The following is a 12,355-nucleotide window of genomic DNA, read 5'->3' on the forward strand; positions in this document are numbered from 1 at the left end:
ATAAGCAGCTCCCGTCATTCCCCAGATGAGGGTGAACTGTCTTACACATATTCTAAGAAAAAGAAATTGTAAGCAAAACCTATAAAACGGATGACTTTTTCTTGTCAGGGTCAGGCAAAATCCAACGCTGTAAAGAATACCAGCTTTTTCTTTAGACAACATTTAATTACTGTATTTGACACTGAAGATGCTAAAGTGGACATCCTCATCTTGAGGCAAAAAACATCACTGTAGTATGGTAAAGAAAAATATAATTCTATTTAATTTTTTTTAACCTTGAATGATATACACTGAAGAAAATGTGCAACATACCTCGTCCGTCCACGGTAATACCTAATCCACTACTACACAGGCCATGGAACTCAGCTACTCCGTCAAAGCAAAGAGATGTTGGGGAAAGAAGAAAATGTTATTCCCACTGTTTCATCTTTAATTCTAATCCAAACACAAGTGATTTTTTTTTTTTTTTATTTTTCTACAACGTAACTAATAAAATGCCAATGTTCACATCAAATAACTATAAATATGTCAAGTAGCATTCCACCCTGAACTTTCACATATGTACAAACATGAAATTTGATAACAAGAATTAAACACAAGATTTCATTATAGTCTTGACAGTACTGTGCCCTTCAGTTACTGCTTTAAACCATAGTGCCAGCTTTACTTTATTTCTTCTAAATACTTTTCTGCTATCTCAGAAATCTCTGAATGGAAATACTGTCCAAGATACATCATCTCTGTTCTATATTCAAGGGATTTTTTTTTTTTTTACTGAATACCAGTTTTATTTGGAAAACTGATTCAAATGTAACATTTCTAAAATTAATTTAAGCTGCTCTTTTAAACTGGATTGATCTGACTAGGAAATTTACAGATTCATCAGGAATTCTGTTTATTCTCTTTAAAGTATTATTACTCATAGCCAAATAAAGGAACAACCTGATCTGAACAAGAGTTTTTTAAATTTGTATGTTCATTATATTGTTCAAAGAAACATAAAATTTTACCTGAGTTTTTGGCAGGGCAGGGGTGACATGGCTCTCCGAAACCATAGTCAGGATTGGCACAGCAACATTCAGATTTTGTCACAGCACCAGGGAAAGGACGGACACATGCTCCTTTTTTAATGCCTCCATAGCATGTGCTACGCATATGAGTGTCTAAGAAAGGGCAAGCAAAAAATAATTTATTTTCTTAGGCTGAGAGTGAAATGTATGCAGACAATGTCAATGAGAGCTAAAAAAATTAAAGATTTGTTCAACAAAATGGTTACACTGGCTACACCTGCATTGATCAGCTACAATAATCCTGATGGCATCAAGGCCAATTCTCAAAATAGCTCCTGGAGCTGTGTCCAGAGCACATTAAAAACATCTAGACTAGCATATTGTGAGCAAATTTAAGAGCATTCCATAGGACCAAGCAAAGATAACCCACACAACCACAGCAGCTTTGTAAATCCCTCAACACATATCTCAATAAGAAACACAGAATGGCCTGAATCAGCACGTGGTGACTATTTCCTCCCTTTGTGAAGTACTACAACCATAACCTGGACATGTAGATATTTATTTTCTTCCAAAATCATTCCCTACGTATGATAACTCAGCAGCAGCCCAGGGTTGGTAATACTAGAGGCTACCTATTTCCAGAAGGAAGAGCACAGCAGAATAATTTCAGTTGATTGTTCAGACCAACATTTATGTGACATGGCTGTCTTAACAGGCTCATATGTAAATTGGCACTGGGCCAGAACATGGCTTTTCTTTATGCTTCTTGTCAATCTCCCTGTAAAACTACCATACCTTATGGCCACGACATAAGCCTGAGTGCACTCAGAAACTGAGTATGTGAAGGAACCCAGACACTTACTTAAAGATGACCCCAAAAACAACAGAGAAGTTGCACAAAAAATCTGACCATGGATGTTGAATGCCCTGTGCTGACCCAAATAAGAACTGACAATGCCTTACTGCTGGCTCTTTGAGTGTCATAAGCTGGCTACTATAAAACAGGATTGACCGTACGTAAATATTTTCTCTTGCTATTGGTATCCCATGGAGCAAATAGTTCTAGAGCACAGTTAAATGTGGCTCAGATTTCAGGCTATAGCTTTGGATAGAGACGTGAACTGCAGAATGAGTTATAATTAGGTGTCTCAGCAGATAGCAAAAACATTGTGCAAAGCTTTAGCCACAGCTCAGTACAAGTTCTGAAGTTATAACCAGCTGGCCTGATTTAATATCAGTTCCAACAGCAGCCCTGTAACCAGTAACATCTAGTGCATAAGGCCATGTAACAAACGTGAAGCTGCCAAAGAGGAATTTAAACTACTTGTCTTTTAACTCTAGGTTTATGGGATCATATAATGGAAAAATTCCTAATAGCTCTTAATAATGATATTTATATTCACAGAATCAAGTCTTTCCAGTTTTCACTATTTCTCCTGCTCAAAGTTTTTTAACACTGTGGTACAGGGAGAATAAAATGTTTTCAAATTGAAGAATTGAAAAGGGGGGAGTTGAAAAATATCAGTGCTGCAACCAAGATACATAGCTGGTTTAATCATTTGGTTGGATGATACACAACTGAACATAGATACAAATACGAGTATGTGTGTGTATATATATATGTGTGTATATATATATATATATACACATGCACATGCATGAACACAAACACATAGCAAAACAAAAGACAAATACTGGAACAGATCCTATGTGGTTTGATGTCGACGTTATCTGAAAGAATGTAATCTGATGCATTCATTTAATTTGTCAAACTGATAATTCCACTTGCTTTTCAATGAAAAAAAGAATATTTACACTTACCTACACACACACGACCATCAACTCCAACAGCCAAGCCAGGTGGACACTCACACCGAAAGGATCCTTCAGTATTTATACAATGACCATTCATGCAAAGTCCTGATGTCTGACATTCATCAATATCTAATAGGAGGCAACGCAATTAAAAATCTATTAGCTGTCTTTAAACAACATTACAATTACTATTTTTAGAACATTACCAAATTACTTTATGATAGCAGATGAACCATCAACATATCCTTGTTTGTTTCTAATAAAAATCTCATTTTGGACTTACACTAAAACAAAATGCCAGCTGTGCATTAAAAATAGAAAAACAATTAAAAAAAAATCACAAAAATAACCCAAGAAAAAATGTAGGATTACAGGCACTTAAAATTCTACATTATGCAAAATTAATGGTATACCTTCCCCTTTGTCTTGCTCATGATACTGTAACTTTGCTTTAACATACGGTTAAGTGAGCACTAATCAAGGAATGTCCATATGATGATAAACCTTAATTTCAAAAAACTTTTCAGTGGTCATCAAATTCTATCAAATTCAACAGCCAGCAGCTACATGTATATTATATTAATATATATATATGTATTAAGAAAGCCATAATTATTACAAATAGTTTTACTTCCAGTCAGAGAAAGAATGATCTACATGATTTTGTACTTACTAAAAATAATTGAGGCCCAAACCCCCTTTTACTTGCAGCAAGTATCTTCCATTAGTTTCCTTAAACTGAAGCTAAATCAGACTCAAAATCTAAAAATGTTTAATCTAAGTTTTCAATTACCCCACCTTAAAAAGTTTGTAATGTTATGTGGCAAATACAATGTCTTATGACTTATGCACTCAGAATTGCCACAATAATGATGTGGAAAACATACTTGTGTGTGTTCACCAATGTAAAATCTTTTAATCTTGCATATTGATGCTCACTTTACCGTTTCATGCATGACCTGTATATTTTGCTGTATTTACAATGCCCCAAGACTTTTCGAAAGCTCATTTATCATATGTTGTAGCTTTCACAATACTGTTAAATAATTCATTTATTTCTTTCTGCAAGTTAAAGACCTATTTCTACTTCAGGCAGTTTAAGTAATCTCCTGTAATGAGTTACTAAAGTATTAGTATGATATTAAATCCGTTTGACAAGACTGCAAATCTTGCATGAATGAACGGACAGGAAAAAACATTTTCAGTCAAGATTGACTCAATGCATTACCTCTCAATTGTACATACCAGTACAGTAATGTCCATTTGGAGCCAGAACAAATCCTGGTTTGCAGATGCATTTAAAACTCCCATCTTCATTTATGCACATCCCATTTAAACACATATTTGTAGTGGTACACTCATCATGGTCTGCAAAATATTGTGAAGAAAGCTGCTTATAGTTCCTCACCTTCCAGAAGACGACACAGTAAATATAAACAATCAGGACTGATGTGACATACTCTTTCACTTGAATATTAAATTCTACTCATAACTCTGATGAGCTGTCTGAAGAGTTTTCACTGTATAGACAAGGCAGATTTTTTTTTTCCTGTTCTGATCAGTCACTTCCCATGTTTCAGCAGACTGTATGGAAGAAAAGGGTGCATCGTTCTTTCTTACATGAAATGATAAAAAGCTTCAACCTGATAGAATTAAGTACTTGTTATTTGTCTAGGATTTTTTTTTTTTTTTTACACAGTATAGTCAAAATTAAACCCAGTTATTTCTTCAGCAGTGCTGATACACGGAGCGCTTTCTATGAAGCTTTAGGGGAGCTTTCTATGAAGCTTTTATTCCCACACTGAGTTACATGGAACGCTCTAGGAGAGATGTAGCCTCTAAAATAAAATTGCCTCAGATTTTCTCTCAAGCCATGCAGTTCTGCACAATAACTATTTGAAGGTAGGGGGTATAAGTTCACCTCAGGTCACATATTACTTCAAAGAAGCTAACTCTCAATGATTCTCAATTGTAATATGAAATACAATTTCTAGAATCACCAAGATAACGCTTGCTCTGTTATTTAGAAGAGTTCTTACCCACACAATTTTTTCCATCTGTAGTCAGTTCAAACCCGGCGTTGCAAATACACTGGAAACTTCCATCAGTGTTTACACAGCGGCCATTTTTACAAAGAACACCATTCTGGATGCACTCATCTATATCTAAAGAAAAAAAAAAAGAACACCAAAACACCACAATCAAGAGAGTTACTGTAAAATAAAATGTATGTAGTGACAATTATTGCTTTGAAAAATATTGGCATGTTATTTAAATATTACTTCAAAAAAAAATCCGAAGATGGTTAAGAATCTATTCTAATTTCATCACATGTAAGAAAAATATTATTTTACAGACTTCTACAATAAATGCTAGGTGTTCCTGTTCCAGCAGGGGGATTGGACTAGATGATCTTTTGAGGTCCCTTCCAATCTCTAACATACTGTGATACTGTGATACTGTGATGAGTATCTTTAGAAACCTACTCACACATTCATGTGCGTACATACATAAATATACACTGGTTGTACAAATAATTTTGTAGAAATCCCAGCTAAGGAATTCCCTGACTAAGTGATAGGTTTTTCAGAATAATGGATATTGTCAAAAAAATCCAACAGAGCAAATGGAATGTTAACCCAGAACTGGAGCTCCAATTAATACAGCAACTGTTGGGGTTTACTGAAATCACACTGCTAAGTACTTTTTGAACTTCAGTGGGATCTGACATAAGGGGTCAGAACATCTGCAGTGTCAGTAGATGTGAAGCAAATTTTCTTACCAATGCAAGCTTGCTTGGTTGGAGTTCTCTGGAAACCTGTGTGGCACTTACAGTAATAGGAACCAGGCGTGTTGACACAGTCTCCATTAGAGCATGGGTTAGATGTGCATTCATCAATGTCTGTTGGCAGCACGTAGAAGTATTAGTAAACTCACAATGCACACAACAATTTTTTCAAGTTTAAAAGTTTCTAAGTATAAAAGATAATAACTGATAACAAATGCTAAATACTAAAAAAAAAACAACAAACCAAACCCAAAAAACCTTGTTCTTTATTTTTGTAAGAACACAGCTGTTCTTAGTCCAAACAGGCAGACATTTGGAAGAAGTGAAATGCTACTACACCATTATACACAACTTGAGACAAAATAAAAAATATATAAGGACTTTGAGACATGGGCTCTGACAGTTGCCTACTGAAAATGAACCACACTATTCAATATAGTTTTATTTAACAATAATAGTTAAAATAATATAGTTTTATTTAACAGAATGACAATTCATTCTTCTTTGGAATAAAACAAATGAAAGCAAAATTGACATTTAAAAATCAGAGCAAATCATGGCATCCAACACCCCCACTTCCCCATTTTATTAAGTTTATTGCAGTAGCGTGAGGAGGGGTCACACAGCAGCAGGAGGGATTCTTAATGAGAACACAATCTGTGCACTACATCTCAATTATTTATGGCCCATACATCCTCAGCCTTAGTCTTTGAATCTGACTTAATCTAGACCTTCTCTATAAAGCACTTCATGCTCATTTCCAAAGGTTTTTCGTATTTGGGTACAACCAAACACACTTTCACCACCTTACATCTTAGGTAACTATCCAGAAATAACTCCCATTTGACACAGGACTCTGAAAACTAACTCCTTTCAGAAACCCTTCCAAAATTTGTTTCCCAGAAGTTACCAATGAATCTGCTGTGCCTTTGACCTGAGACAGCTATTTCCAGCTCTAAAGTAATACTGATAATTCCTCCACATTATTTTTCTCTAAATCCTCCCTCTGTGATCACAGTAGCAGAACAAGTGCATCCCTGTGATCTGGCAGGCAGGATTGCTGGCTGGGTCTCTCCTGCAGCTACCAGACAATGATCTGAGCAACTTGACTCTGCTACACCTAAATTCACAGCTTTCAAACTGAATGGACACCTTGAAGAAATCCCTCTTTTTTAATCAATCATCTTTTCCAATTTCATAGATTTGACTTTTTTTTTTTTTTTCTCTTCAGCTATGGCTCTCCATTCCACTTATAGGTCTGAAATTACCTCTTCATTTAGGTAGGCTTTAGCACTACAAAGCCAATGGTGATCTGTGGGAGGTTTTGTTATCTGACTGTAAGCTGCCATAGGAAGCTGGGGCTAAATAAAGCTACTGCTGATCAATTCTTACTAATGATAATTTTCCCATGCATTTTCTAGTGTATGCTATAAGAAATACCAGAAAAAATACAAAGGTAATTTTGCTGATCATTAGTACTTACTCTTTATCACATCTAGCTCTGAAACTTACTTTATTACATCTTGGAAACGATGGTAAGGAACAAGAAACAAGAACATTTGTATGTAAAATACATGTGTAATTCTAAAAAATGTTGTGCCATGAATTACTTGATTACAAAAAATGGCAACAGGTTAGTTTTGTTCTAATTTAGCAATAAAGAAGATCATACATTTCACAGAATTTACTGTGTTAATGCATACACAGTTAAAATGAGTAGCATCAATATATATATCAGAGATCTGGGTTTACCCAAGTCACTGATTTAATGATCTGGCTTACAGCATTCTTGGTGCCTAGATACAATCAGACCATTTTGGGTAAATAGTTAAACAAATAAAGGCAAAGCAAATGGAAGAATCAAATACCTCCTCTCAGCTATATTTAGCTCATTCACATTTGCATAGCTGCTGATAGCACCACTGCAGTAAACCCACAAGAATGAAGCAAGATAAAGAAAAGAAAAATTTGGAGAGTTATATACAATGAAGAAAACAGTAACTCTATACTGTAGCAGACTTCTATGTAATCATAGTAGCATCCTGCTCTCATGCTTCTCTACAGTCCCTGGCTGTTGGGATGCTTTGTCTCATGAGTGCTAGATTGGGTATTTTTTTCCACAGTGATCAGAATATATGGGGGAGACAAGGAAGATCACACATAATTCCTTCAGAACTAAGTCCTCAACTACCAACAAAATGTCAAATTCTAAATCACATTTGGTTTTATCAAATGTCTTAATTCAAATTACTGTCTATTTATTTTGCCTTAGTATAGGGGAGGACGAGGGAACTTACAAATACTGGATATGGCACTCCTCTATTTTTAGTTTTCCTATGGAGAATGACATTTATGACTTGCTTTATTAAAGGCTTCAACTTGCTTTATCTGTTGCAGAAAACATGCATGCTAGGAATGGATTTTACTGTAAATGAATTTATAAACTGTACAGCAGGAATACAGTGTTCCTCTGAAATAGCTGACTTAAGCTTGGAAAATCCTTTCAAAGCCATGTGCATCAAATGATTTCAATATAAAATATGCATCTTAAGATAGTCTTATTTTTGTAAGCTCTTGATAAAGACGGAATTAGCAAATATATGTTAAAATAAAGGAGTTGTTGGCTTTGAGTTTGCATTGCAAGCACGCATATTCCAGCAGTATAAACAGGAAACATTTAAGACATAAATATTTAACCCATTTATTCTATCTCCCACTCTGCCCTTCTTCAGGATCAAATATTTCTCTTTAACCACTTGCATCACATTTATCTCCACTTTTCAGTGTTTCATCTGTTAACACTTTTCAGAATTTCACTAGACACAGTATGGAACTCCCCAAACGCCATAGGACTGACTTACTGCAATAAGTCTAATCATCTATTACAAAATCTAAAATATGAAGATTTGTATTTGCAAACCAGATAAAATTCAACACAGCACAGCTACAGGCTTGCTGCCACTTTCAAAGTCTCTACAGTTTTATCCAGAAGTGGTTTTTTTTTTTTTTTTCTTAAACAGAATGAAAGAAGGCAATGCAGTGTCTGATCACTTAGGACACTTGATGCATCAGACACGTTCCATCATGAAAGCAGCATAGCACAAGTTCAGGTCAAAGAGCAGTATGCAATGCCATTATTTGTTGATTTGGCAGGATAATTTTGAAATAAGACTTTTCTTTACAGAAAAATATCTAACAATTTCTCGCTTCTTTATTTATTGCAAAATTAATTCAGTGCTGGGAACAAATGTGCCAGGAGTCTCCATACACTATGAAGAAACAATAGCCCTCCCACTCGCCAATTAAAAGGCACTTATAGCTCCTGAGGCCCAAGGATGCAGCAAGAGACTTAGCCTCTTGAATTTCCCAGCCACAGATCTAAGGTACAGAAAACTGTGAGCCAAAAACAAAAAGCTGGAAAAGTTGATCTCACTGAATCATAGAGAACAACTCTGAGGAAGTAACAGTCTTCAAGTACAAAAAAGTACAAAGGGAAAGTTATTGAACTGCTTTCCTTAAATATTGTGGGTAAGACAAGAAACAATGAGCAGATTTTTTTTTTTTTCAAAATAATGTTTAATTTTGATTAGGTGTTCTGAAAATTTTCTAGAGTTTATCTATTGAGCACTGCAACTGCTTAGGGAAGTGGTGGATTCCCCAGTAACTGAGATTGTTTAAGAAGGTGTATTTGTACAGTTGTCAGGAACATTGTAGCTGTAACTGACCTCTCTGGTGCAAAGGAACAGCCAAGCTAAGGGGGGTTGCAAACTTATCAGTTGCAGTAGATCGGTTTAATTTGAGAAAGGAAAACAGAGAGGTTAAACATGGTAAGAAATAAGGGACATCAAAGTTAATGTACTCTTCAACAGTTGTCACATTTCACTTTTCTAGAAGGCAGGTTACCAGGCCAGGCAGGTCCTTATACTCAGTTTGCAATTTGGTGAGAGATGGAAGAATTTGCAACTCAGAGCTGAAGTTTTCCCTGCTCATTTTCTGGTTGATACCCACTACTGCATGTATGTTGAAATCTGACTATACTATTATCACCTGCATACCATAAACTGTGTAGTCTTGGATTAGAACACTTTTTAAAGGATTCGTGTAGATGCAATTTTCTGCATTCGCTTGCTTTTCCCTCTAATCCACAAGCACACTAGAAATTGATTCTAAAAGCACAGTTTTTGTAAGAAAAGCCCATCACTATCTTCTGTAAGCTATTTTAAGATATTTTTCATTCACAGATCTCAAATCTCTTTACAAAGAATCACTAAGCAAATTTTTAATCAGAAATACAACCACACCTTTCTATTTAGGATCCTATACATTACTAAGCTCTATCCTGCTTACAGGTTTCCTCTCCACACTACTACACCACAAGAACTCCCAAATCTTGTATTTTCCCCAAATACCGGATAAGCCTTTGACACTGCAAGAGTTAAGTCCGCAGTAACCGAATAAAAGCACAGAATCCCAAATTCAGCTGTTATGAAAATTTAGCACTCAGTATTTTCATATTAGATGGAAATGTTTTTATTTCCAACACAAAAATTTAATGAATGTATTTTAAAAAGTATTTGGTGCCTTTCACAGTGCAATTCATCATTACGAGTAGGTAAAACATAAATTCTTCTCTTTATCTTGAACATAACTTGAACTTCTGTGGCAAAAAAGGAGCTATGTAAGCATAACTAAAGCGAACATGAAACAGAACTTACTTTACTGAATGCAAAGGCAAAAATATACAATATCCATCAAGTACATGAATACTCAAAACCAATACTTGTGATTAAAGATGGAAAGAGGTTAACTCTCAGAAAGACTTTAAATTATTTTAGTGTATGTAATATCATGGTCTTTGCACACTTTTTCACAAAAGCCATATCATTAAAATTAAGATGTGAGGAAAAAAACAGTGTTTGTTTGGGGGTTTTTTAGAGATTTAAAGCACAAAAGTATTAGCATTTTAAAAGTGAATAAAGGATTTTAGAAATGTGCACTTACCAATACAATCCCTATTTGTATCCTGCTTATATCCCATATTGCACTCACATCGGTAACTAGAAAGGGTTGGTATACAACGGCCATTTAAGCAAAGGTTGGGATGGTGTTTACAGATGTCTATTGTCTGATTGAGTATTGCTGATAAAAGAAACAGAACATGAGACATTAATATTAATATATGAAAATATTAATATATGAAAATGTTAATATTTTCAAATAGAAGTATGAAGTTTATATAGGCTTCAGAAAGTATTATAAAGTGTATAAATATACCCACCAAATAGAGTATTTTTTCCAAGCACTATCTTTTGACATGACAAAACCAAGTACCTCAGAACCAAAAAGCACATTAGATAAATAGTCTTAATTTTGAATTACCATTTATGTGTATAGCCTCATGAGACTGTCAGTGGCCTCATGAATAAACCACAACCTGGGCAAAAGCTGAAGCAGTTTGTTCCTATATGTTTACTGTTTTTGGCCTACCTGTCTAATAATACTCCATCCTAGAGATGTGCTTACACATGTTATAAGCAGCTCTACATATACCAGACTTCCCTCAGAATATTATTCCTCTTGGGCTCTCAGTCAAGGCAGTATTCCTGCAGGGTAAGTAAGTTTTACATTTGGAAGAACTAAGAAAGAGAAATTTATTTTAAACCCTGGTGTTTTTTGAAAACACTTAAAAGTATGGAGTTTTATTAGTACTGACCAGGAGAAATCAGGAACAGCACAGGCTCAAGGACTCTGTAACTGAAGAAAAAAATCTCTACATCTGAACTCTAAAAAAAGGGGCTCCTAAACATCCGAATCTATTAACTGACATCTCATAAATGTGCTCTGATGCAAAGACATTTTTATGTGTTAAGAGCACCACATCATTTCCAGTCTAAAAACTAAGCAGAAAGAAAAGGAAAAAATGAAAGGAATAAGAAAAAGCAAAAAACAACTCACAATGATGCAAGAACTTACTTAGCCCTGTAATTACTGGTCCGTTTCCATTGGGACTTTGGCCACTTGTTCCTACTCCTGCTCCACCTACACCTGGGGAAAAACCATTGCTTCCTGGGATGGGAATGAATCCTGTTCCTCCTGGGCCATAGCCATTGCCATTGCCATTGTCACCAGGAAGGAACCCGTTTCCTCCTGTTCCACCACCTCTGGAACGACCTCCAGCAGAAGCACCATCCACACAAAGTCTGCGGTGCTCATCTATTAAATAGGAATGCACAGAGAAGCATAAAGTAAATGAACCCTTCAGAGTCAGCTTACTAGGAAGGTAGAGATCTTTGTATGCTACAATAAATTGAATATCAGCTCCTCATTTCTTTGGCATGATGTGTTCCTTCTCCCACTCCTCATCTCAGAGAGATCCTATGACTGTGACAGGTGTTACTTAAGGCAGGATACTAAAAATAATAAAAGGCAATATTGTAATTTATAGCTATTTGTTGAAACCTTTTTGTTGATGTGTTGCCAGCTGCACTGTAACTCCCTGGTCACTCAGGGTCACTCAGAGATCTTGATACTGATAAACTGAAAATCCATTTCACTAGGGATGTGGAATACTGTTCTGTGAGCAGAGTTGAAAGAATAAATTAAATACTGACACAATCCTGGTTCAATGCAGCCCAAAATTTAATGGAACAAGAGAGCAGCTGTACCTTTAAATCAAAATAACCTACGGACCTCAGAGTTGTTTCCTCTTTGAGCCTGACCACAAAATCTTTCCCATTTC

General features: G+C 35.5%; 1 protein-coding gene across 1 annotated transcript in view; it reads right to left on the reverse strand.

Annotated features, from left to right (window-relative positions):
- FBN2 (fibrillin 2) overlaps nucleotides 1-12,355 on the reverse strand; it is a 158,197-nt gene that overhangs the window by 90,941 nt on the left and 54,901 nt on the right. The window contains exons 10-17 of the mRNA XM_061378346.1: nucleotides 11,590-11,829; nucleotides 10,618-10,755; nucleotides 5,611-5,730; nucleotides 4,868-4,993; nucleotides 4,074-4,196; nucleotides 2,835-2,957; nucleotides 1,011-1,163; nucleotides 313-366 (exon numbers count right to left, since the gene is read on the reverse strand). Of these exons, the coding sequence (XP_061234330.1) occupies nucleotides 313-366; nucleotides 1,011-1,163; nucleotides 2,835-2,957; nucleotides 4,074-4,196; nucleotides 4,868-4,993; nucleotides 5,611-5,730; nucleotides 10,618-10,755; nucleotides 11,590-11,829 (1,077 nt within the window). The remainder of the gene's footprint in view (nucleotides 1-312; nucleotides 367-1,010; nucleotides 1,164-2,834; nucleotides 2,958-4,073; nucleotides 4,197-4,867; nucleotides 4,994-5,610; nucleotides 5,731-10,617; nucleotides 10,756-11,589; nucleotides 11,830-12,355) is intronic.

This window comes from Neopsephotus bourkii, unplaced genomic scaffold (assembly GCF_033783945.1).
Source record: "Neopsephotus bourkii isolate Nb327-2 ecotype Australia unplaced genomic scaffold, CSIRO-AGI_Nbou_v1 NB_30, whole genome shotgun sequence".
Classification (NCBI taxonomy): domain Eukaryota; kingdom Metazoa; phylum Chordata; class Aves; order Psittaciformes; family Psittacidae; genus Neopsephotus; species Neopsephotus bourkii.